The sequence below is a fragment of the Xenia sp. Carnegie-2017 genome, unplaced genomic scaffold (assembly GCF_021976095.1).
Source record: "Xenia sp. Carnegie-2017 unplaced genomic scaffold, XeniaSp_v1 HiC_scaffold_42, whole genome shotgun sequence".
Classification (NCBI taxonomy): domain Eukaryota; kingdom Metazoa; phylum Cnidaria; class Anthozoa; order Malacalcyonacea; family Xeniidae; genus Xenia; species Xenia sp. Carnegie-2017.
In genome coordinates, this window is record NW_025813507.1 from 618,521 (window position 1) to 646,051 (window position 27,531).

The 27,531-nt window shown below is 33.8% G+C and overlaps 2 protein-coding genes across 9 annotated transcripts in view; one reads left to right on the forward strand and one right to left on the reverse strand.

Annotated features, from left to right (window-relative positions):
- Positions 1 to 17,927, reverse strand: part of LOC124456121 (agrin-like) — a 31,952-nt gene extending 14,025 nt beyond the window's left edge. For 4 of the 7 annotated variants that reach the window (XM_047006651.1, XM_047006649.1, XM_047006650.1 and 1 more), the window contains exons 1-10: positions 12,550 to 12,855; positions 8,871 to 8,923; positions 8,166 to 8,240; positions 7,975 to 8,007; positions 7,728 to 7,805; positions 7,090 to 7,152; positions 1,797 to 1,913; positions 1,408 to 1,491; positions 1,026 to 1,079; positions 103 to 195 (exon numbers count right to left, since the gene is read on the reverse strand). In XM_047006651.1, coding sequence (XP_046862607.1) covers positions 103 to 195; positions 1,026 to 1,079; positions 1,408 to 1,491; positions 1,797 to 1,913; positions 7,090 to 7,152; positions 7,728 to 7,805; positions 7,975 to 8,007; positions 8,166 to 8,240; positions 8,871 to 8,923; positions 12,550 to 12,640 — 741 coding nt within the window. In that variant the 5' untranslated portion in view covers positions 12,641 to 12,855. Of the gene's footprint in view, positions 1 to 102; positions 196 to 1,025; positions 1,080 to 1,407; positions 1,492 to 1,796; positions 1,914 to 7,089; positions 7,153 to 7,727; positions 7,806 to 7,974; positions 8,008 to 8,165; positions 8,241 to 8,870; positions 8,924 to 12,549; positions 12,856 to 14,611; positions 14,681 to 17,903 lie in introns of those variants that run through there. The other 3 variants (XM_047006655.1, XM_047006653.1, XM_047006654.1) reach the window with 3 other exon arrangements.
- LOC124456122 (transmembrane prolyl 4-hydroxylase-like) lies at positions 11,882 to 26,924 on the forward strand. 2 transcript variants are annotated; one of them, XM_047006656.1, is made up of 13 exons: positions 11,882 to 12,167; positions 13,536 to 13,636; positions 14,186 to 14,320; positions 15,720 to 15,818; positions 17,224 to 17,305; positions 18,275 to 18,450; positions 18,970 to 19,028; positions 19,496 to 19,530; positions 20,287 to 20,470; positions 23,277 to 23,334; positions 24,451 to 24,560; positions 25,634 to 25,724; positions 26,072 to 26,924. In XM_047006656.1, the coding sequence occupies exons 3-13, from the start codon at positions 14,297 to 14,299 to the stop codon at positions 26,645 to 26,647; spliced, it is 1,494 nt and encodes a 497-aa protein (XP_046862612.1). In that variant the 5' UTR covers positions 11,882 to 12,167; positions 13,536 to 13,636; positions 14,186 to 14,296; the 3' UTR covers positions 26,648 to 26,924. The 2 variants fall into 2 exon arrangements, with proteins under 2 accessions (XP_046862612.1, XP_046862613.1); XM_047006657.1 differs by lacking the exons at positions 11,882 to 12,167; positions 13,536 to 13,636; positions 14,186 to 14,320; positions 17,224 to 17,305 and having other exon boundaries at positions 15,716 to 15,818.
- The last annotated feature ends 607 nt before the right edge of the window (positions 26,925 to 27,531 follow it).

The window sequence follows — 27,531 nt, forward strand, 5'->3', positions numbered from 1 at the left end:
ACGTGCTATATACAGACATAACACGTGTATAATACGACATTGAATAATACTCAACCGCTTTATGCAAAGAACAACCCTCGTAGAATTCCACAACGTCCATACCTTATCCAAAGGGCTTGTTGATTGAGATATGATATCGTAGTCTCCGTTTCCCTTTCTCTCCTCTGACATAAAAGTATCGAACGGAATGGGAATCTGCAACAAAAAGAGTTCATAGGGGGATCTTCTAAACAATGCTCAAGCGAGCCTAGCAAGACATGAAATGATCGTCGTTCACAGAATTGTAATCGCAATCTTAACTGCATGTTCACTCAAACATCATTTAGCGCCATAATTTGTCATTGTGGTTTTATTTAATTGCTGTACATAATTTATCGTAGTATTGTAATTATTTATAATTACAAGATTACAAAGAATTGTGTCATAGTGATTTCAAGTCCAAATTTTGTTTTAAATGGACCTTGTCCGCCATGGCATTAACTCTGTGTCTAGCTAAATTATAATCCATAGTCCCTTGAATGACGTCACAAGATTACGTTGTTCCAATCTATACGCTTCTGACGACGGACAAGGTCCATTTAAAAGGCCATTTCTATTAGAGAGAAAAAATGTGAATCCTGCATCTCTAACGAAGAACAATCTCATACAAAAAGTCACGCCCTTTTTCTTAATTGAAACATCAACCCCATGCATTGTGCATGTGAAGAAGCACTATCTTGTCTTAACTGCACCTATGGGAATGCCTTCAAATACTTATGACAGGTACATTATTTAAGAACTATAAGGAGAACGGACATTGTGTTCTGAAACCATGCTCACAAGACATTCAAAAGATTACGGATCAAAAGCACATCACGTTGAAATCGGAGAGACATGGTAGGGAAGAAAGAGTAAACAGACATAAGGCTGCCATGACTCAGTAATGCTCATGCATCATGCAGTATTGCTTTTTTGATAGGGAAGAAAGTAGCTAAGACGAAAGAAAAGCCGTAAAAACTCGTAATGGAGCAATATTGAAAAAATACCTGTTCCTTCACTGACAATGAAATAATTTCATAATTGCCATCTGATTTCTCGCCCTTCAAAAAAAATAAAACTTTTTCGTGACAATGTAAAAGCAGTAAGGAAGTCATCCACATTTTATTTAAGCATAAGGAAGCTAATCTTCTAGGCATTTACTTGAAAAACAAGGAAGAAACGAGTTTTTTACAGACGTGAACAATAATTCTGTTGAAAGTGATTAAAGCGACTAAAATCATCTAAAACTAGTTAATGTATAATATTTTTGCCAGAGGATACAGCTATGTAAGCCTATGTTCGTCAAAAAAATTTCCAATATCTTACGAAGATGAATGGTACAAGTTGAAGCACAGTTTCATGTTTTTCTTTCGGTTAACGTTCGCTTACCTCTTTCTTACTGTCACCATCAAACACATCTTTGACACGCTGTGCGCTGCCACATGCATCCTCATCATCGCAATCTTTGGAAAACTAAATTCGAATTAAAATGGGTTGATATATCACAAAATACAAACGATAACGACGTGTTTAACAACCGTGATTGTAACATAACGAATAAGTGCGAAGTAATTATATGTCACGAGAATAAACAAAAATCTAATGCTGAAGTGAAGAAAGTTGGGTTAGATTGGTAAACAACTGACGTATTGTAATATCAGCAATAACAGAACTTGGATCGTAATAAAAATAACTTAAAAAAAAAAAATTTCAAACCGATGCAAACATGCCTCGATTTTAAAGGATAAGTTACAATTAATAAGGATTAACCTTGATACCTGATCTAAATTTTCCATAGATATAGAAATGACTTCGTACGAACGTTTATCATCTTTTTTGTCAGAGGAATTATTCTTTAAGCTGTCACCGGTAAAAGCATCAAGGGTTTCGTGATTCTGTAATATACACAATGTTCGGTTATTTGACTTTTGTCTAGAGAAAACATTAGAGCATAGCAACAAGAAACAATATAAAATGTAAGCAATTAGGAATGTACAAAGCCTTAATATTTTTGTAAGATAGTTTTCATATGGTACAATAATTTCAAATTTCAGGGTGTTATGTAACTCTATAGTATTGTTAATTATTTTAAACAATAAATAGTTATATATAATCCTAATAATTTTTCAATTAAAATTGTAATGGTTCTAAAGTACACTATGTTTTATCTTAATATAGCTATTCAGGATAAGTAATAAACTATAATAGACCTTTTCAAGGTTTTTGCAGCCATATTGCAGGGGGTGCAAAAACATTGGGCTGAGCGCGCGGTCACGCATGGCGTCCATATAAATTACTAATGCGCAAAAATTACCCTTACACATATTGGCCATTTCTTTCAAAAATATTTCTCAAACTCGTCCATTTTAATAGTCGAATTATTATTTGCGATTTTTTATACACGTGAGTCCAATTTTGTGGTAATCAAAAAGCGGAAAGTTAAAGAAAACATTTGTTTTCTTTTGATGGAAATCCAGCAAAATCTGAGGCATCTTTACTCCGTGTCCCTTAGGAATTTGAACAGGTGACGAGAGAGTATGATGTAAGTTTTCACACCGGCCTGCCATCGACTAACAGTTTTAAGTGTGTATTTGAATACTTGGCTGTTTCTTCTTCTGGATGTTTAGTCGCCATACATAATAATAAAAATAGCAATGTCACTTTACAAATAATTGGAAATACTAATAAGAGTTTGCCGTAGAATAGTTCCTCGTGATACTTGCTGACTTTGCTGTAGACATGTGCGTGTGTTACTCAAGAACATCGCTCAAACGACGTTCAAGTTGTTCAAAGAAAACCAATGTTTTCTTTAACTTTCCGCTTTTTGATTACCACAAAATTGGACTCACATGTATAAAAAATCGCAAATAATAATTTGACTATTAAAATGGACGAGTTTGAGAAATATATTTGAAAGAAATGGCCAATATGTATAAGGGTAATTTTTGCGGATTTATTAGTAATTTAAATGGACGCGATGCGTGACCGCGCGCTCGGCCAAATGTTTTTGCACCCCCTGCAATATGGCTGCGATAACCCTTAAAGGTCTATTACATTAACCACTACAAACAATATATGGACACTACAGTATTTTCTTTACAGGAATATCTTATAACACAAGTGGACATCATTTGTTTCGAATAGCTTTACAACCGAAATTGTGAAACACAATCATATTACAGTTTCACACTAGGTAAACAGTATTAATGTCTTTCCCATAAAATGAAGAAAGAGGTTACGTGCTCGTAAATTATGTTTCCACGTAAAATAATCAATTAAACTTTCTTTTTATCCCACAAAGAAATAGTATTCTTTGCAACTTTTCTTTAATCGTTAAAGTAGCGCTTCTTTATCTTCCACTTAATGTCTCGGCTGATCGTTTTACAATAGAGGATACCTTTGGTATCTTAAGAAAAGTAAAGGCAGCAACTCTATTCTGTAATGGTTTTGAGATCCGTGTTGCTTTGCCTTTAGATATCGAAGGACGGTGCACCATGTCGGTTGGTAATGTGCCTAAATCTTGTGTTAATTTCTCAAGAACTCCAGACATGTCGCCCACATTTTCAAATTGCATATTTTGCTTATTCATTAACTAATGTCTTGCATACATCGCACCGTTAATACTAGCTGATTCTGAAGGAGTGAGATTATCTGAATAAAGCAGTTGAATACCTTACTTGTATTAAAATTCGCGCAGCGCTGAGTGCGCGAATTTTAGTACTGCACGAAATATAATCCGCGCGAAAAGCTTTGTAGTGTAATATGAGACATTCATTGTTGGTTATGAAAATCAGTTGTTTTATTAACGCATATACATATTGACATATGTTTTTAGTTGTCCCGGTAACATTAAAAATCAAAAATGCCTTCATTTTCATCCTGTACAATTTCAGTCGGGATATTCTCAGGTTCTACGTAGTATTCCGTCACGAATGCCTGCATTTTGCTGTATATCCTAAAACTTGCATTGTTCTGCATGACTGTTAAGGTAATAGGAATCTCCAAGCCTCCTTGTGCTAATGGGGATCGACGAAATTTGATGTCACACACACATGCTTCTATATTGCCCCCATATTCAAAAGAACTTGCAAAATCGGAAATCTCTCGAGGCAAATGTCCGACCAGTGACAATGGTTCAATCTTGCCTCTGATTTTGGTAAACAGACCAATAGCATATGGGTCGAATAGGTTTCCTGATTCTGGTTTTATTATTAACTGCTGGTTGATTCTTGGAGCCCAGATTTTCTGTATTCATGAAAACCTCGTGATGCGCAAGCCAGAAAACGATGTCCCTCGGGGCTCAGTTTCACTGAATTAGAATCGTCCGTTCCTGAATCGTGGGTTTCCTGAAGCAAGCAATCAGATGCGTAATTTTCTTTCGCGTCGCACGCTTCACATAAAGCAACACTCGAACCACTTTTCCATCCAGGATAGTTTTTAGATGCAGGGATTGAACACTTGATTCCTCGGTTACAAACAAATGATTTGCATTTTAGACAAGTGTAATTTGTCAAATAATTGCACACGATGCAAATGCTTTCCATTTCTCCAACACAATAGTCAATGATGAGTCACGTTTCTTTAGGTTAATTATTAATAGTTCTTTTGAACAAACCAAAAAGAACGAGCACATTAAACTACTTGCGCGAATTTAAAGCTGCGCGAATAATTGTCAACAAAGTGCGCGAAATTAAATCGCACGAATTTAAAGCTGAGCGAAAACGAGTACGACTCGAATTTTAATACAAGTAAGGTAGTTAACTTTGCTTGGTCTCATACTTTCTTTTGTGTTGAGTGGTTTCCTTCCATTATTGCACACACAGTGTCTAGCCTTCCTGTGGTATCTCAAAGACTTCCAATCTATGTGTAATTATCTAATGCAGTCTGAGTAAAAACCTTCAACAATAATCTAACTTCCGGTCGTTGAATTAAGATACTTAGGCCCGGTTCAAACGTCGCATTTTACATGCGCCGAATCAAATCTGAGTTTTAGTCGACTAAAATAGTTTTATGCGTGGTTTGATTCAGACGTCGAATTTAATAGTCGCATTTATTATAGTTATGCTTCCACTTTTTCATAGTTTATTCATTTTCTTGTACTAATTTCCTAAAATGGCGAACAGAAAAATGTTGAGTTTATGCATTTCAAATATGATTCGTGTTAATAGGAAAAGACGAATATTGATGCATGTTACAGCAAATAAACTATTAGAAACGAGACGGCAGCTTCTGCAAATTTCCCATGTTTTTCTACCGTTAATTGGTCAAAAAAAGCCTTCATACGTAGCCCTCCTTATCGATCATGTCGAAGACAAGATAGAAATTCCGGCTGGTGGAAGAAAGTTTGGAGTATTTATTCTGATTCAAAAAAACATTTCGTGTATCGCGAGGAAACTTTCCTTGTACATATAAATTTTTTGCACTTTAAACAAGTGTATTTTGTTAAACTTGTGCACGAAATACAAGGGCCATTACCATCACTCGCCGCCGCCATGTTTTTACAACTTTGCGCATGGCATTTAGCATGGAAATAATTGATATTTGCTTAGAAATATCTTAAAATAAATTATGCATTAAATTCGGCTCATGTAAAATGCGACGTTTGAATCAACATCGAATTTTCGTCGAATATTCGACTAACTCAGTCGAATATGCGACTAAAGTCGCATTAAATTAAAATCCGTCGAATTTAATTGATTCAAACGTCGCATTTTACATGCACATAATTCTCGCATTTGATTCGGCGCATGTAAAATGCGACGTTTGAACCGGGCCTTACAAAAACACTCATAATATAAAGAAATTGCACTATCAACTTTTTCGTCTGCGTTTAGTAACTTCAGAATGTCTTCACTTTCTTTTCTTTGAATACGGCTGTTCTCGTAATGTTCCAGATTTCTCTGCTCGCTTTATGTTGAAGCCAGATTACGCAAGAAAATTTTGGAATTTTGCACAATTTTTGAGTATTTCTTCTAATGTGTACAGGTTCTATTGACTTCTCCCACTATTCTCGTCTTCTGCGAGCTGCTTCTAAAACCGTGCTTTGCCTTGTTTCTCGTTAGATCGGTGGACAATCAATCATGATGAATTCACATGAGATTCACCTTTATTTATTTCTATTAATTTTTATTGTTCAAATTTCTGCCAATTGATCGCCTGATCATTCTTTGGATGCTGGAAAGATTTGTGTGAGCTAAATTGTCACACCTTAAATTTACATCCATGTATGTACTCATTTACACATACGTGAATATATATGTACATCCCATGATTTTGCATCAAACCACCAGCATGGTTAGAACGTCGAAAATAATCTATTTAAGTTATTTAACAAACAAGAAATTCTCTCTATAGTATCAAATACTACGATAATACATCGTTTAATGCTCAAAATGAATAAACAAGCATTACTTTTTCATCTCAATCTGGTTGTTTTAATGTTACAAACGTTCGTAAGCATTCGCTGTTGATAAAACCTATTTTCACTTTTCGTTAAAAGCGTTTTCATTTTTTAAATAAGTATAGGAATCCATGGTGTTAGGACTAATTTTATATATTCAACGAAATTGCTTCCAGCCTGCATGTGATATCACTGGCCACCTTTCTTGGAATTCTCGGCAGATAATTCATATTTCTTCGTTTAATCGTGAAGACAGAGTAAGCCCATGTACCAGAAACTCAGAGAAGCGTTAAAGGATTTATGTACATTGAAACGATCAAACATTACTCATCTGAGAAATCTACTTGAGCAATTTCACGATAGTCAGATTTTATAAATATTTATAAAGCACAAATGACATTTTAAATATCGCCTTAAAAACAGCAATTGCCAAGGTGAATGGCAATATTCAAATTTGTCACCACGACATCTCTGTTTTACTGATGACATTATATTAGTACCATTTTACAATTACAACAGAAATTGGGTATGGCCCACAAAAGGGTGCAATTCTTACGCCTGAAGTTGCAATTTCTTCTAATCCTGTTCTGTAAACTATCTTTAAAGATAGTTTTCACAAACAGCATCTCATGCAACAGGCATGCATTCGATGTGAAAGAAAGTGCACTTACCGATGGTACACTATTCTCTAACATTGATTCGAACATTACCTCGTAATGGCCATTATTCTCATCCTATTCAACAAATACAAAAAAAATTAAGTGTATATGAACTTATCACTCATAACACATGCAACACTTGAGATTTGGGCCGGGGTTTCCATTCATTAAATATATTGTACTTCGAAAGATTTGGTTCATGCCCAAATTTCTTACATTTTTCAGGGAGCAAACTCTACATGTTGCGTTATAAAACAGTTTTTAACGATGATAATATAAATTACTAGCGATTTTGTGATATTACATTCGTCTTCGCATATCAACAATCATTCAGGCCTCGGTCAAAGTTATCCGCCTTAGTTTTGCTTTGGCTAAATATTGGCTGTCTCTTGAAATGGAAAAATCAAAAGAACAAAATATTTGTAAAAAAACCTTTGTAAAAAAACTCTTATTTTATGTTGCACAACATACGACGGAATAACCGCCAGCCTGATGTAATTTTTCCAAGCAAACATATTACCAAACTTTGCACAGAAATGTTTCATATCATCTCGTTCTAATGACAAGTTCAGGAACAACGCACAAGTTGAGAGAACAATGTACAATAAGGAGCAATAGCTGCACGCCAATAGATTCGTGCATGAAATTACCTCGGTAGTTTTTGATGGTTTTTCGTGCTCACCACTCCCATCAGCCATGAAGGCATGAAGAGGATCCAGAAAATGAACCTTGACGCAATTCAGAAAAAGATCGATAAGCACATAGGTAATTTTTAAGAAGGTTTGTTTATAATAAGGCCCTTGTTTATAATAGGACACAATAACAATAAGATATTTGAACACATTTGAACATATTCTTTGCTGCGAGGTGCAGCAAAGAATAGCATTTGAGATATACCTCCTTTGACATCACTTCATACGTTCCTTTGTCCTACAGAAACATTCACAAAACTCAACTTTGACACTTTTTAATACTGTTTTACAAAGTTTACATTAGAGTGAAACAATAAGCTGCTAGCAGACTCATGATGTCACGAATGGATTCTTTCGGGATATAATATCTCTGATGTCACTGAAACAATGTTATACCTTTCCCCTTTCATTTGAGCCAACAAAGCCGCTACCGCAATCATCTTCGTCATCGCAGTTTACTTTTGTTAAACTCTAACAAAAAAAGATGAAAAAGTTTTAGGGGCTGATTACATCGACGAGTTGTCCTGCCTAGGTCACTAAAATAAATTTATATCGAATTTAAAAACTCAGTTTAATGCGGATGGACAAAACTGTGAAGCAGTGCGTTTGATTCACAAGTAACGAGACAATACATTTGGTCCCGCAAAGTTGACAAAACAGATAGGCATTTATGCATCTTTACTAAAAATTACTCACCAATGCAGGTAATTGTAATTGTACCTTCATGTAATTGCAATTTTAACTCGTCTTGGCTAGGCGAGTTGACCGTTTAAGCGAGACAACACACCTCGAGTAATCGGTGCATTGAAAGCCTGGTTTAAATTAGGCCGTGATAGTAATCAACTCTTTAAAGCAAAATTGTAAGCAAAGTAAGTACAAATCAGTTAGAGAACAGCGTATACTCTCGTGAAAATATCATCCAAAAAATATTTTGATACTTTCGCACGTATAACTATGTTAAAAAAAAACACAGTAAAAAGTTTAATTATAGAACAAAACAAAACAAACAGTGGGTGGAGGTTGCATCTTGCATCACAGTTGTGAATAAGTGAAAGTACAAAGAAATTAATAATGGTTGAAAAAACAAGTTAAAAAACCTACTGACTTAATCTTGCCTTCATCTTTACGAATAAAAGATTGAGCTTTTCCAAAATCTAAAGAATACCAAGAATTTATTAATGATATTTACGCTTTTGTAAAAATTCTTTTACAATTAACGAAAGTCTTTTTCTTGCTTTACTATTATAACATCACTACTTTGACTTTAGCTATGTAAATTACAGCATTACTCTCATTGGCTGAAATCGCTTTTTCAAACGAGATAGAGTTCGTGTATTCTAAATTAAGCATTAGAAACATTAGAGATGAACACTCGTGTTGCAGGTTTTGAACTCAAAGCTGAAGTTCCACTTGCGGAAACAAACGTATGAATAAGCACGTCATTTCTCGATGACCTAGGTCAATCGCAAAATATCGCCAGAAGATCAGGCAAGAAAGTGAGTGTCCGCACTGCAACACCGTATCATTTGCTTGAAAATGCTTGCATAAAAATGAAAACAATTTATCTTTAGAGAGTTAATATGCGCAACGCGGTCTTCGCTCAACATGACATTAAAAGCAAGTAATGCAAATAGCTACGATTCTAAAACCCAACCAATCACAGCGATAGACCTACGTATGTAAATTAAGCATTGCATTACGTAACTGTCCATAATCAGTGTTTATACGTATATAGGACTTTTCTAAAGATGTTTCTCGAAGAGCCGAGTATATGCAAATAAAAAACGCCTCTTGTTTATACGTGATCAACGCAACTTCAACCCCAATACTTCTCCGCCCATTTACATAAGCTATTTAAGATGATAAGAAAAGCATAAATAGATACATTCTTCAGGTCAAAATAATAAAATACTCAGGTAGCATGTACATAGAAAAGGTTATTCGTGATACCTTTCTTAAAAAATCTCTTTCTAAAGGAAGTCTGACAATGCGCTGTTACAGTTGGCAAACAAAATATTTCAGGCAACTAAACTAATAAACGGAAGGGAGTTCTAACACAGTGCGCGTTATGTACAGTAGGTTGAATTGTAAACACATAACGCTCAAACATCTAATACATAACAATACCTAGAATTTCCTCAAAGCGGTTATGAAAATACTATGGGGAAAACATTCGTTTTCAATTACACAGCAAACCTGCAATAACTAGAATTTCCTCAAAGCGGTTATGAAAATACTATGGGGAAAACATTCGTTTTCAATTACACAGCAAACCTGCAGTCAATGCTTTGATCATAGGCAACAAAATTGTTTGTGAAATAGTCATACACAATAATTTAAAAACAGGAAAAATGCTGGTCGTCAATCAAATGATGGCCACGCATAAACCATGAGGACCATTAAGTTCATACAATGTGAGTTAAGTACATTTGAGAATTACTTGAAATGGAAACAGGAATAAAGACGCCTACTCTTGGCAACAACGTACATTTGCAATATTAAAGATATTTTAAGTATTTAGTCCTTCGCAATGGTTGAACGTACTTTGATGAGTGAATACTTTATCGGATCCCCCCCATTATTATGATTATATGTATCAATATCTTAGATACGTTTTGTGATTCCAACATTCTTTTATCTCAAAAGCATGTGAGAACCTCATACATAATCAAACGCGCTTATCCTAATAGCAATTACAAGCTGTAATAAGCACATAGCTATTCTCGTTCCCACAGAAACAGATGCTTTAAATTCCATGACCATATCATTTACTTGTCCGCCGAATATTGCAAACAAAACAGATGAATTAGTTCATTCTTTCACAACACAGAAAATATTACGAGGTTTATGATTCATTAAACTCCTAAATGCAAAAACTGCATGGAAGCTCTGTAAATGTTTATCGTACAGTTGAAAAGAATGATGACGAAATTGTTTCTCCCGCTTTATCCGCTAATCTCCCTTTCTGTTAAATCATACAGAATATGGCGTTTTTCATGAAACAAGCGTATGAAGACGTTGGAATTCACTAACGATAAAACGAGAAAAGCAGCCTCTAGTATGATATGAAGACGTACCTATATACGAGCCACTTACGGGAAAAAATTACATGAAACGTTGCTAACATGTTAGTGTGCACTTGCTTTCGACCCCCACGAGTGAAATTTTCTTTTTTATATTACACAAGATAATGAAAGATATTCTAGCTCTTTCCCACTTCAACTATGTGTTACAAAAAACTTTATAGCCCTATTCATAAGAACTCAGATATTACTTTCCATATTATTTAAAGTAGCAGGGACTATACGAATTATGTTAGATGAAGTAAACGCAAATTTCTTTCTAAGTAACAACATGGAAACGTGTTTATTTTTTTATCTTTAGACGAGTAATGATATTGCCTTCCATATAGGCGTTATGTTATATTTTCACAAAGTACAATAATATTGAAATTATACAAAGCGCAATTTTCAAAATTGTCTCTATTTCATTGCATGTTGCACTAAACGACACTTCAGAAGTACACGTGATTGCTCTTGAACATTTCTCATCAGTGGCAAACAAATCTCATTAACAGTATAGTTATACATAAATGATTGGACTTGACATTTTCTATTTTTTACACAAATTCAATTTTGGATTAACAAAGTTTCACAGATAGGTGAAATAAGGAACATTGGCTAATCAACAGTTATACATTTCTCCTAAAGTCGAGTAAAGTTTTTGTTTACGAAGCTTTTATATAGGCTGTTTCTCTTCTAACTCGCTTAAGAATGAATAGATTCGCAATACTCACAATGTGGCATGTTAATAACTAAAAGTATGTTGCAATATGTGAAAACATTGCATGAGTATAAAAGACGAAAGCCCATAATAGACGAAATTGACATTATGAGCACACTAGGATATTACGAGAAATTTCTTTCTATCAATAGGTAAAATTGAAATAACCCTACATAGTACGTCTCTAAATATACTGTCAGAGGCATTTGTTTGACGAAAACGTCAGCAACTGCGATCACCCGCTGCCGCATTAATTAAACAAACTTAATCAGAAATAAGTACTTAAATGGATGAGAATGCTTTGATAAATGTTTCTTTACGAAATTTACAAAAGTTGCCAATGAAGCAGTTCCCACGAAGTGTTTCGTTTCATACCACTTAAAATATCGTGTTAATATGCTACAGTCGAATTAAGTGAAAATGCAGCAGAAATCCGCATTGGCATTAAGAGAAAAAGTGAATGCAACAAAGCCGCAGCACATTAAAGGATTCATAAATGAGTCGTTTGCATTTTACGGGGGATACATGCACCAAGTGTAAAATATATATTTGGATTTCTATAATTGGAATGAGATTCTCCATCCAACGTAGTTATAGGAAGTTAGAGTCTTAATGGTAAGTTTAAGTCGATAGTTACAACCTTTCGAGCAAATATGCTAGATTTTGCGTACAAATATTCATTATTCTTATGTCTTAGAGATGAGGAAATTGTATAGGACGTAAACAGTCAATTTAAATATGAAATACTATAAAAAACATTCTATCGACAAGAGCTTAAGTTTAGCAATGAACAACGACGAACTCCGTTTTCAGTTTAGTTTGAAGATAAAAGAATAGTCAATCTATATTCTGCCATTGGTTCCTATGTTCCACAAATCTATGATCGCATGTAATTTTGCCAGACGTATTATTAATGCTTGAGCACGTATTTAAGCAAGCATTAGTATGTTCAGAAGTAACACCATCGCATTGGTACATAACAGATTTAAAAGTATACCTTCATTGGTTAATCCTCGAGTAAAGCAAGAATAACAAGTCACCATAACTAAGATGACGAGCATCCTTAAAATACTTTCTCTCAAGATCATCCTCTCGACTTTGCGTCGCAGTTATCTTTGAACAGTCAGAACTTGCTTATTTCAAAGGAGTAATGAAATTTCTAATTAGATCACACAAATTTTCAACATATACGAATTGACATATGGATTAATCCAGGTCCATTTGTCTATAGCGTGCGTTTATTCAGTCTAGAAGTTTAGCGACACTTCTCATAGATGACAAACATTACCCAACCTAATGAGATACAACAATGATTGCACAGTCAGGAAGCATCATAAGAACCGACGATACGATCTCAATATTCGATGAAGCATGACCATGGGCCGACCTTGAATTTGCATTGGCATACTTTATATAGTCACTGCTTACCCGCAAAAAGCAAAAACAACATGAACACTTTTAAGCAGGTAAAAATACCTCAATAAAAAGACATGATTCAACTATGAAAGCGTATGAAAAATTGGTTTTGGCGTAATATAATTTCAACTATTGCGTAGCACAAAAACACTTTTTAACACACGTCTGCCTAAATGGTCTAACAAAAAACTTTTCAATACACTTATGCTTCTATAAAATGCAGGTATTAATTTTTAACAAGTACCATTAAATATTATTTGAAATGTAACAATATAAGTGCTTGCAAAAGTGTAAATGGAGATAGCAAAACATGCTTCAGTGCCGTTATATAGGCATGCAGTGCACAAATCTAATTGCATACCTGTCATTTATGTTCACAAAAGAGAGAAGAACAAGTGAGAATTTTCTCGAATAATAATTTACGCAAAATAGTGTTTTACTTAGGGAGATTATGCTTAACAAATAAATTATGCATACGAAAGCACATTGTCAACAAAATGTTAAGAAGAGCCAGCACGTGTTGTAAAGTGTTAAAATGATCAGTAGCCCTCATTTGAATATTTGCAGTGGGGACTACTTACTGTACAAAAAGCATCTGAAACTTTAGCTCCTCGAAAAGAAAAATGTCTTTGACGAAAAACTACAGAAACTAGACATCATGGTACCATGTGAGTATGTGCTTCATGAGATCGATGGGCGGGGAGACCATCATGGGCGATTGCAATTCTAGCTAACTAAGCTAAAAACTAAAAGTTGACTAAATTATAAATTATACGCTAATTTATGCTTGAAGTAAGTACACCTGCTGGCGATTTGTCACTGTAAGTGCAAAAGCAAAGATAGGATGCTAATGTGCAATTTTTTGCATGCTTGGCTCCCAACACTAGTTACGACAAATTTCCCATTATTTGAGAGCAAACCGATGACAACAAATGCCGTATGCACGTTACAACAAGCATTTCGTCATTTTATTAGTAATAATATTCATAGTTAATAATGTAGCACATGTACGAAAAAGCCATTTGTGATATAGCCATATACGGCAATTATTAACAGATTTGTATGTACAGAACGCATGCTAACTGCATTTGATATATTTGGCGAACGGTTTTGTGACCTTCTCAATTACATCAGTTCTATAAAAAGATTTGCGTCAAACCTAACCATTTTGAATTTGTGCCAATTGACATTGTGTATATTTCCAACGACATATTTAGATAACCCAAGTGAGAATAATTTCGAGAAAAGTGCAGAGATCCGAAAAAAATTACCTCAGAAAAGCCTTGTTTGAATACTGACAGAGAATTTCTCGTTAAAATCGTCGAAAAATGGCTAAACAAAGACTTAAACTTGTGAGTGTTTCAAGATGTATTGGAAAATATATTGGACCCTGAGACTTTACATCGCCACGAACACTTACAGTAGATTTTGAAAGTTAGAGGTGTATATCATAGGTTCAAGAAATTTAACGCGCGCAATATTATGGCTAAGATAATGGCCTACAGAATATATACAGCCACTATATGCATGCTCATCAAGTTCTTACTATATTCCAGTGGTTAAAAAATATATAAATCCTTACAATTGTGGTGTTTTGCTCATCACAATTCACCATTAAAAATGTTCAAAAATGTAGGACAAACCTCTTCAATCTCCATTTTCGTAATCTTGTCAGGATGAACGAGGAGATGCACGTGAATGCGCGAGAAAACCTAGACAAGATAAAGTTGAATTTAATAAGGGCGAGCGACACCTTAATATCTTATATATACCACTATTGGCCTTATTATATAAAGGCTTCATTGATTTTCATAAACAAGGCTAGAAAATGTCTCGTGAGAAGAAACTTGGAAGTTCAAAAGTTCGAAAGGGTTTAAACAATCAGTTTAATAAGAAACCCGAATCAAATATTGCTGATGTATAACGCCACGAATAATGGCATTATAATGGGAGTTACAATGTTTTGTTGATCAAAAATAACAAACATTTGCAAAATAAAAAAATGCACGACAAGGATCCTTCAAATTATGGTCGCAACTCCAGGCACAAAAAGTATAAGGGCAAGATCCCACTGCAGTTTTTAAATAAATGACGAAGGACTCCGATAAGCGACAATCCCCCCACCCCCCCCCCCTCGGGAATATTCTTAACACTGCAAAAAGCCTAATGTTTAGTATGAAAAAATAATTTTAACTAAAAAGAAATGTCCGTTTGAACGGTTTTCATTGGGTAGGATAGATTTACATTTATTTATAGCTACTTCTCTCACAATAATTATATGTAGTCCAGGATGGACATAGTGAAGTTAAAATCTTTGAAAAAGACAAAGCGATTGCCTGTCTTTTTGATGGCATTCAAATCCTTCAAAACCAGAATAACAGTACAATCGATAAGTCAAACAAAACAACCCAGAGAGAACTCATAGCTAGATGTTTTGCAACGCAGCGTCTGGCATGGGAATCAATTTTACGGTCACTGAAAGTTTTTTGTGTAGTTACCAAAGACCTTTAATGACGAAATAGTCCAAAACCGCAAGGAAGTAGTCGGATATACATGAAAGAGAAAAAGACGCAGGTGGTACCCGTATAGGTTGCCTTTGCTTTGTTTAGAAACTGAGAAAAAAATTTCAACATATATGAGTTCAAAATGTTAATGGATGGAATAATAACCTTCGTGTGGAACGCTTTAGTTTTTCACTTCACGTATGCCATTGACGATGAACCATTAAACACAAGGGATTTTTACAGACAGATATACAGTGATGTTTGCCCGTCAGGAAAGCTTTCGTGTCTCCGGGAAATTATGACAAGTTCCTTTCAATTGTCATTGCCGAGAACGACAGTTGATAAAGTAAGTTGAGTTATTAACTAACATGTGTTTGTTTCAGAAGAGGTATTTATTTTATAAGTTTGCAAAAATATTCAATCAAGAAATGTGTTTTTCACGTGGAAACACTATTTTCTCCAGAACGCACAAAAAAATTCAAAACATCACAAACTATTTGTTCATGTGATTGGGACTATAAAAGAGCAATAAATATATATACCGAGAAAGATTACCGGTGACTGAATATGTCAAGCTGCTATGAAAAAATACGCAGTGAAGAGCGGGTTATGGTAAAACATGGAAACGGATAATAACAGCGGATGAAAAATCACGGACGGATGACATTCGCGGAAGGACGGAAGAACGGATGAGCTAATATCACACAAAACGTGTGTTTTGAGGCTTATCCGTGTTTTATCCAAAAGGGTAAAACGCAAATATGGTTTAAAATGTGACTTTCACGCTATTTTAATAATCAAGTACATGATAAGATTAAGATGTAGCTATAATTTATGATTACCGCGAGCTTTTCTTAAACAACATTGAAAAACCACGCGAACAAGTATATTTCGTTTTAAAATATCTGATTTCTTTCAAAAATTATTCGTAAGTACTCGTAACTCCGTAAATCAGTCAATTTTAAATATAACACAACACTAGAGAAGTTTTAAATTGGCGGTATTATAATCAGATTGAAATTTAAATAAGCATGCCAAATTTTCTAAAACACAACGATTAGTAATTTTTATTATAAAGTATTACTTAGCCTGAAATAGAAATTCCGTTGGATAGCAAATCTTTTAAACACTTCGTTACTTATAATAAAACTATTTTACGAGTTACTCGCAGCGAGCTTACCATGACTTGCAGCATAGTTAAATTAATTGAACAAAATTTTTTGATCGCGCGAACAGACTCGTATGCTCGCAGCAGGAGCATTTTGCGATGAGTGGAAAAGAGCCCTAAAAGTCACATTTTACACCACATCCGCGTTTTATCCTTTCGAGTTGTTTGCAACAAATCATTTAACTAAGCCGGAAAACCAACTTAAGTAGGTTGTACACAACTCCCTATACATTAATGCAACAAAACTATTCAAGCCATCAAAATACGAGCTGACACAAAATAAAGACCTTTAGATAACGCGTCCTACGTCAAGCAGCCAACTGTTAACCCCAGTTAGCTTTTAGATTTCATATAAAACCTCACCCTTTCATATAAAAGCCACGATTTGTAGCGTCAAGATTTCGTGCCAGTTGTTTTTAATAATTGTACTGTGTGACTAAAAACTATTTTGTAGAACGTTCTGTTCATTGATATTGCTCTCTCGAATATCGAAAATTCAAAAAGACGTTAAAATACACGTTTGCACGACTCTAACATATGGTTCAAGCATATGATGTCATAAATAACCTGCTTTCATTTCAAGATAGGTTCAAAAGAACAAATAAAATTCACCAATGGAAGAGAACGCATTTTGAAATCATTAAGTAAAAGTCCACCTATCCTTGGTAAGTTACTCCACGAGAGCGTACAAAAAAGGGAGAAATGTTATTTTCGAATACATCTTAGCTAGATCAACTACCAAAAAATGATGAAATCATCGCTCCTTTGTTTGTTCATTTTTACTGAGTAGTTCTCGGACTCTCTTGAAGCAAGCAATAACAAGAAACTTATCCTTTGTTGTTTCACACATCAAAAAGTGTGTCTATGATACAATTTACCGTACCAACAACCGAATTAAAAGTTAGAGTGAGAAACGCATTTTTTTAAAGTTTAACCTTCAAACATAACCTCTGTTAGTGACATGTGAGCATAGACATTTAGACAAATGTGTTTTGCGAAAGTATTCGATCCGGATTGACTCAAGACCCTTTTTTCACAGTTAAATTTCTAAGAACTTCGCACATATTCAAAATATGATGTATACAACCGCGTAAAAAAATCAACCAAATTTACGGTTTCTATCAATAAACTATGCCATAGTGATAAAATGCCTCACATATAAATTATACCTAACTTGTGTCGCAATTATTTTTTTACAAAGTGTGCAAATTTCAATAATATGTCTTAAAATTTGAAAAACAAAAGCAAAACATCGATACTCACCAAATTCACAGATTTACACCATCACATCATGACAAGCACTACGTAAATCTAAAAAATAATCAAGATGTTCGTTAATAAATTGTGAGGAGAATATATTTGTGCAAGTTAGAACTATCAACTTGGCTTGTAAAAATAGAATTAATGTGATTTCCACAAACAAGCGCGAACACAAATTAAACTTCTCAAAGTAGTGTAGTGTAAAAATCTATCCGATTGTTTTGGAAGATAGATTTTTTGGGATAAGATTGACGGTTCGAAATTTTAGGAGAATTCAATAAATGATTTTGATAAACAAAATTTTCAAAAATTTTTCTTCGTATACAATTACAAAATTATCATTAAATTACAACAACATACATTATTTTTTTAAGAAATTGAGAATTTCTTCACGGAGGAAGAATGTGAACTTGTAATTGATTTAGCCAAGGCAAAAGGAATGGTGAAAATCCACGTAAACACTAACATCGCCACTATGTTTAAAGATGAAATTCAAGAAACTTTCAACATGTGGAATTTAAATGGCGACGAGTATGTTGACGCAAATGAGGTACTCAGCAATACAATAAGTACTCAGCAATACAATAAAACATCACTTTTAATCTGTGATTTAACTTCGCACATTTAAAGCCACATTTAAACCATATTTTAATCAACAGTTAACTTTTGAAATGAAATGTATGTAAAAGAGCGTTTTATCCTTGCTAAGATATGACGACATAAGAAACCTTTTTGTAGGTGTGAATGCTTGAAATGTTTGGGAAGGCTTAAAAAGAAATTTCACGGGGTTTAGGGTTTTTTTCAATGACTTTAAGGGAGCACAACAGGAGGAGGTTAAGGAGTGTCAACCCCAGTTTTAGTAAATGTGTATACGAGAAGTTGGTTTAGCACGTACCACAAAAGTCAGTTCCAGAACGTAAGAGAACACCTCACATCCCACTCCCTTCCCTAAGCCTCCTATCACTTATTGCACATCAGCAACAAAGCAACATGAAACTTTAGAAAAACTATACATGTAAGCTAAACATTAAACAAACATTAAATGAAAACCAACTCAAAACTTCTACAGGTTGCCTACGTCTACGGAAAAGCCGCAATGTTTTTAAGTAAGCAGAAAACTCTGGAAATGTAAGTAAAAAAACCTAAACATGTTTGTAGTGCTCAGTACTCACCTTGTTCGGAGATCATTCCTTTTATCCAGAAGATTAAATTCATATGGCCTTTCTAAAAAGAAAATACGTTGAAAGTAAGTTAATGCAGCTTATATATGTGAATTTGATCGGACATAACAATTGAAAATACGGCGCCACTCTTAGCTTTGGGAATTCAAACACGAGATATATTAATTAATAATCACAGTGGAGCCACTGACATAACGATAGTGATTTTTACATCCGTGATTTCCAGATAGATTTAGCAAAAGTTTACGATTTATATAACTTTAACCATAGTATCTATCATGAAAAACAACATGCAGGAAAAAGTAATGTCCTCTTTCGAGGAAAATATAATGAAAAACGTCAATCAACATGGAAACCAAAAAACCCTTGGTGTAGTACACGTAAATTTGGACATCAACAGTTATTTTCTTGTAGGCTGAAAGAAACAAAAATTGACAGAAATAATGACGGTAAGACGGTATCTTGAGCATTTACTCATCTTAAGAACCATGTGATACTTAAGAGCCGGTTATATATGGGGCGGGTTGTCCTGGCTAGCTGAGGTGAGACAAATTTACCACAATACCTTACATAATTAGTAGTAAAAAAACATTGTGATTACCTGGGAAGCGAGTCAACTCGCTTTGCTAAGACATCGGTTGTAGACAACGGGCTTGGCAATCCGTGATGAAAATGGTCCCACTTTCTCATGAATCAAGAGTTCTCCAAGCTAAGTAAATTGAAAACGTTTGTAAAACTTGGGTATCCCAAACGACTTGCTTTGCCGTGTCAACTCGGCCCATGCAAGCAATCATACCCTCAAATGCTAAGTACTTTTGATGCATGCAAAGTAGCTTAATGATATAATAATATTATAACAATAATAATAATAACAATAATAATAATAATAACAATAACAATAACAATAACAATAACAATAAAAATAACAATAACAACAATAATAATAATAATAATAATAATAATAATAATAATAATAATAATAATAATAATAATAATAATAATAATAATAATAATTATAATATAAAAATAGTATAATTTGCTACTATACTTTGAGTTATATATTTCGCAAACATGCATAATTTAGATACTACAATAGCGTAATAATAAAAATCACCAAAAAGAGTTTTTTCACAAGCTGAAAAAGAACTCGCGTGTCCAGCAAAGAACATTAACCATATTTTTTAACCTACAAATTCAATCTGCAGGAAAACTTGACATTAACGAATTTAAAAGCATTGACAAAGAAGCCATTGACGTGTTCTTCGAGAAACACAAGAAAGAAACGAGCTCGTCTGTTCTCAATAAAACATTTACCCGACAAACATGGCTTTGGCACGACGAAGATGAGCTGCTCGCGTATGAAGATCTATTTGATGATTACCACGAAAGGTAAACACTAAATATTTTTTCATTTAGGGGTGTGGATGTGTGGACACCCACAAACTTGTCTTCTTTCTTAAACGTTCATCATATGAATGCAATGTGTTTTACATATGAATCGTTTATTTGACCTTCACTGCCATGACCCAGTTAAAAGAAGACAACTTGATTCATGTTTCCTCTTAAAAATCGTCGTTGTTCTTAAATATTATCAAAATAAAACTCGATCAGTTTCATATACAAGTATTATGGATGACCACATCTAGTGAGCATGGAGCACTCACGACTTTTAAAAGCTTCCAAAATCCCTCAACCGGCCATAATCTGATATTCACAATTAAAGAAAAAATATTTTGGTTGTCAATGTTAGTCTCTCACTGGTGTCATGCAGTGATATATTTCATTACAATAAGATCTAGTGCTACTTAATTAAATTTTCTTAAACTTAACGATGTCTGTTTTAGCAACAGGGACAGTGATACGGGGATAGGCCTTAACATAGCAAAATTTTTGCCTCATCCCTAAAATATTATATTTTACTTACATTTTACGACAGTCATGACCTAATCCTGGCGGAAAATTTTAAAAAGATTTCAGGAAAAATTTTCTTTAAAAGTGGTTGCCTGTAAATTTCTATATATGCATGGTACTATTAAAGTGCCTATATCATGTCTTTGCAATTAGGCTATGTAGATAGTTTATAAAATTTTGTCAATATATTTTATAATTCGAAAATTTAATCTTCGTGCATTTTTTAGAGCTCAAAGTCGGTGATTATTTTCCAGACCGTGACATTAAAAAAACTAGGGCGACAGCGTAGATCTGACGTCACATCGGGAACACGTTTTAAGAAAACACTGTATTTTACACATAATTTCCTCAAATGCAGCTATATTGTTGCATTACCCACGTGTATTGCATCTTGTGTCAAGGATTCTCATAAACATGCCATTTTAAACAAAATACAACAGATGAATTCCCGATGGGACGTAAAAAACAACATTTAGTTACCAGCTTTTTTATACTGGCGGTCAAACAATGAAAACCAATTTTTCAACTTGAAGTGCGAAAATATACAGCAAAATCATATTATCATTATCCAACTATAAAATATATTACAAAAGTTTTTAAAGTAGCCTGAACTATCTAAATGGCAGAAATGCAAAAAACATGGCACTTTAACTTCATACAGGATAGAATACAATGTAATCTTACATAGTATTGATACATTTGTTTACAAATATTCTTCCGGCGAGCAATTTTGCAAAAAAAAACATTCCTGGCAACAGCGTTGTAGGACATTTCTTAGAGCTGCTAATGATATGGATAAAGACTAAGATCCATTTTACAATAACGTATTGCTATCGGAGGAAATTAAATTTTGTACATATATAAAGGCAGGGACATGTTTACTTGTTCAAAGCACAATGAGATAGATTAAGTCTATCACCTTAATTAACAAGCATTTAATCTGAATTGTGACTCCTTTAAAGCAAACAAAGATGCCATGATAAACGATTATCGCATAGTGTAAACTCAAAAATATATCTAGGAAAACCAGTTTGCCTTTAATGATGACAGCATGCAAAGAACGCTCTAAGTCAATGAAAGTATACTGAATCGTGCAATGTATTACGTACTTGTTGAAATTAATTTAACTGTATAATACAAAGTTTAACAGGATGCTTACCCGATTTGCAGTTATACAAGGCTTTCTTTAACATGTACTTTCGTTGCATAACGCACTTTAAAGAAAATGTTAATCTACTGAAAAAAAATAAAGTTATTACTAAGGATTATACACAAATTTGACGAGTGCACTTCCCTAACGTTAACTGCGAAAGAAACATAATATCGTAGCATCGGTAGTGGAATTTTGATGAATTTATATATATATATCACAAAACGCATGGCATCGGACTACTTTACGTAGCTACATAACTACGTTAAGATGCTATAGGCATCATAAGCTAGATATTTTTTGCAGTGATGTAAACATTTCAAATTATACATATTGAAAATTGCTTTGCAATGAAGTTTCTTTTACCTCACGAGTGTTTTAGAAATATTGGCACGTTACTTTTTGCATCATCGTTTCCTTGATTACAAAAAAATGGTTTGAGCTTTGACATATCAAAAAGGCATTGTGTACAAGTTCGTCCAACTAAAACAAGTTTTTATTTGACGAAAAAATTCAGCTGATTAAAGAGCAAAACACCAAACTTTGTCTATCATTTAAACAGAGAAAATTCTTGTAACTCGAGATCAGAGTGTTTTTATGGAAAATTTTATTTTTAAAAAATGGGGAGTTTTCCTATTTTCGATACAAACATTATAAATCTGACATACTTTCCCAAGTTTTCATAAAAGAAAACACTCGTGCATGAAAACAGCGACCTCAAAACTTTTCTAGAAGCTTTATTATACTTTCAACACCAAAATCATGCATTAACATTCATGTGAAATTACCAGCGAGTGAGCACCATGAGGCATTTCAATTTCAATACATAATCGACACAAACATTTCACCTGTTAAAAAATAATACGAAAATTTTAATGATGTCAACAACCAGCAAAACTTTATGGCAGATTACAAATTGCATGTCTATTAAACGAACAAATGCCTAACGCTAAGATGCAGTGAAGTATTTTTGAGATATGCCTGGGTATGCATGAAAGGTTTGACATGATTGGGTTATGCAATAAAATCGGGTATGTGCATCTAAAGCAAATAGTTTTATCGGTAATGTTGCAATACAATATTTTACTATCAATACCAATTAAATTCACAAATGCATTTAATTTACGCAAACAGAATTCAATTGTTGACAAGATTGCCGAAGAAAATTATTGAGAACAGTGAACCAATGCAGGTAATAATAATTTGATCGTCTCAAATAATTTAACATAGTTTTCTTGTACAAAATACCAAATAAGAATGTAACTTAAAGCATATCAAATCATAGAAACTTATCTGAAAATCCTTTTGACTTGCTGCAATAGCCAATTAAAACTGGATAGTCATATTTTTACACTTGACATTCATGATTCATGATTTTACTCTTTATTACAATATCAAAATCTTTTACCTAAATTTCAGACAGTTTTTCAAAAGATAACATCATATACGTACCTTAAGGAATGGCATAATTTTGTTCGTATGCAGTCAAAAGTTATCTACATCTAAAAGAAAACTTTGGACTGCATAAGAATAAAAGCACGTGAATAAAGACGCAGCAATTTGTGGCAAACGTATTTGTCGACGGTCAGTTACTATTATAAAATAAAAAGCGAGAGCTGGGTTTACAAACTTTGCCATTAGCTGCAACTTTCCCTTGATCTTTGATGCACTTTGATGCAATTTAATTCACAAAAAATATCTGGCCGTGCAGAAACATGTAGCTATCGTAACATTTAGTGCCATTATTAACGAAGTGCGAGGTGTTTTGGGAGAAATATCGGATTAAGTTTCTTTGTACAGACCGAGCTCGTAAGACATGGTTTGCACAAAAAAAACTGACGTCCGATATTTCTCAGTAAAGATCGAGAAAGCGAGGTTAATAAAAGGTTTAGTAAATGGTATATATAACCTGAAACTAAACTGTCTTTCCTTTTTGTCCTCGCTGTTTTGTATACGGGTTGACTTTCACTTCCCTAGTTTCACTTCTTTACATTTATTTGCAAAATTACGCGCTTTGGACCGTAGTCCAATGCGTAGTCCATTACGGAAAAAAATTGACCGGCAAAATGTTTCTGAGTCAATCAAAGCGTGCCATTTTGCCCAAAGTGACGCATGTCATGTAATGATTACGTACAACAATATGGTATGAATACAAAAAGACTCGTCTATTGCGAATAGAATAAAATCGTTTTATGAGCCAAAATTATATACAAATAGCAAATAGCATGTCTAAATTGCAAAATGTGGATAGAAACCGTAAAATACTTTTTGAGTTAACTTATAATGAAGAAAAACATTCGCATTTCAGGTCGTCAATTATGAACATAATGGCTACCATCACTGTCATCACGACACACATAGTTTTTCAAAAGAGTTGCCATGTTGTCAATATGGATCATCAAATTGCAGGATTTGCAGGTAGCTATGACCGCATAGAATATACGTACGTATTAATTTGTAAAGCAAACAAAAACAAGACAGGATGGAAGACGTTCGCATTAAAGTAACAACGTAAGTGCAACCTTACCAACATGTTTCGAGATAATAGTCAGGAACCGAGTTTCAACCAGTTGATGTAGTAGCATTGTACGAAACTTTTAAGGTAACAAAACAAGTGCTGCAAAAAATCAGTTAGTTAGCATCTTATAGTAAAAATTTATAGCTTTATATTTAATGGGAAAAAACATCCACATCACTTTCCTAGTGTACTTGACTAATATACGTTTATCGAATTTGCTTTATGATGCAAAGTGGGATTATTCAAATGTACCGCATTTGGCTGCTAATGCCCACAAATTCACACAGTGGTATACAAAGTAACCAAAAAAGCCCAACAACCATCAATGCTTAACTAAATACAAAACAAAAAGTTTCTACGACTGAAATTAGGTAATGAAAAATAACAAAATCATAAAACTTTTTACAATGTGCGCCTGCACTCTGTAGCCTTTTGGAAAAAATCTTAAATATCACCTATTGTGAAGCAATTACAAGAAAAAATTACTGGGGCGGATTTCCTGGGGGTGAGCACACATCCAAAAAAAATGTTTAGAACCCTTCCTCTTATGAAATTCTAAATATTACGTACTGTAGACTATTATTATAAAGTTATTAGAGGCTATGAAATTGTACAGTAGGACTGAATAAAAGTAAAACTTATCATTTAAAAGACAATTACATATTTTATACCACCACTATTTGAAATTCAGTTGCTACCATTCACGTTTTCATTGAAACATTAAAATTGAAAAAATTACAAAGCATTCATTTCCAAAAAAATTTCTAAAAAGGGAATAGTACTTCCTTCACCAAAGGTTAACTCATCTGTAAGCCTAAAAATCCACAACAGCCTGAGGCTCGTGCAACTTAAGTTAGGATAACGATGCACACGCCCCCTTGAAAAATACTGCACCCACCAATCAAAAAAGCACTGATCCGCTCGTGCAAATTATATTGTATGCATGTCTACAGATATATATATATTTGCCTAGATACTTAACTATAATGGTTTATTTGAATGATGACTACGAAGGTGGCGAAAAATGCTTTCCATTTGCTGATAACGACACATTTTCTCAAAAGGTAAAGAGAAATCATTATAGAACACAATAGCAGCTGTCGTGTGTTTATTTGAAAATATATATTTTATCTTATGAAAGGTTGATATAACCAGTACATTCTCAAAAATAAAGAATGGTTAACTAAAGCAATTATAGCTAAGTGAATATGAAAAAGCATCATGATTCATTTACTTATTGTCTACTTCATAACATATCATCCCATGCAACGACAAATATCAATATAATAAGTACTCGCGGCATTGTTATTTTTAAACTCCTAATGAAAGCGATACGAATGAACTATGTATTAAATTATTTGGGTAAGCACTAATCATACAAATGACTCAACAAAAACACAATTCTTTATAGGATTTACCAAGAGAATTTCTAAAGAAGTGCAATTTTGAAAAAAATTGCAACACTTGTAACGTTCTTGTGAAACCAAAGCGCGGCAAAGCGGTCATATGGTATAACCACCTACTTCACAGTAACTCTGCATGGTTGGGCGCTTTGGACGCAAATTCCGGCCATGGAGATTGCCGTTCAAAAGGTGACAAGTGGATTGCAAACATTTGGATAAATATTATCGGTGATGGTAAATACGAACTTCGCTCATGGAAAAGTGGAACAAATTGGATAAAACCAGGGAATAAATTTGCCGACATCTATTCAATCTTAGGAAATCCTGATTTAAAAACTGAACAACATGAAAGGAACTTGATTGAAATAAATTTCATCAAAGGCCCAGATACCAATACCAACTTTGGTGATTCAAGGCAGCAATTTTACAGACCAGGAATTGATGTAGAAACTGAGGATGAGAAGAATTACAAACATAGTAATGTATTGAAATCTATAATATTGTTGTTGGATGAACTAAGCAACAAAGAACAAAACATTTTAAAGCAACTGTTACAAAACAGATTAGATGAGATCCTTAAATGAGATGCAAAATTAAATGGTTAAAAAATACATGGGTAGTAATGATGAGATAAATCCTCAGTTATATACGGAATATGGAAAAATACATCAACAAATTGTTTCTATGTAGTGGCACCTCATGCAATTAAATAGCAAATGAAGCAATTCCATTATTAGAAGATAAAATTTAGAATCAACAACATTAAATATTAATGCATCTAAGAAATGCACAATAACTGTATAAATCCTGTTTATAAATCCTTGTTTATAAATACAGTTAGAAATTGTTTGAATCCAAAAATTATTTGATTAAGTATGCACTCCGTGAAAAGAAATTTGAAGTGTTAACATAAAACTGTTACAAGAAGTTGTTGTGATAAATCAACAACACTCAAGCAGATAATACCATGTAACCACTATTTTAGTAATACATATGTATTAAAAGCCAGTCTTGGGATATTTTTCTTGAGGCTGGCTTTTTGAAGTAGAAACAAGGTTGTCCTCATTACTGTCAGTGTGAACTGAGAAAATTTCTTTCAAAATACTTTTTAGCTGTTAGATCGTAAAAGACTGTACAATGTCATTAGTAACACCATCTAAAGCTCATACATAGCATAAATTTGCAAAAGTAGACATCATTATGAGTGGATGCTCCAGAAAAATAGCCACCTTTCAGGCTGTAAAAATTATAAAGTATGACTAATGGCAATTTATGAAAGTTGCAGAACCTTGAGGCCATTTCATTTTATCTGCAGTGTAACCATTCAAAAATTACGAAAATAATTAATCCTTAAATGACTGCAAAATTATGCAAAAATTACTGCAACACTATATGTGTTGGCTAAGCAATTTGTGATGAAAACATTACTTAAAGAGGTAAAGAAAATCAAGGTAGTAAGCAATCATAT

Excerpts from the sequence above, each read along its gene's own strand:
- LOC124456122 (XM_047006656.1), top strand. The coding sequence starts at position 14,297 with ATGGCTAAACAAAGACTTAAACTT. Across the intron at positions 15,819-17,223 it reads CGAGAACGACAGTTGATAAA|ATAGGTTCAAAAGAACAAAT; the intron begins GTAAGTTGAGTT and ends TTTCATTTCAAG. Across the intron at positions 20,471-23,276 it reads TTTGATGATTACCACGAAAG|AATTCAATTGTTGACAAGAT; the intron begins GTAAACACTAAA and ends TTACGCAAACAG.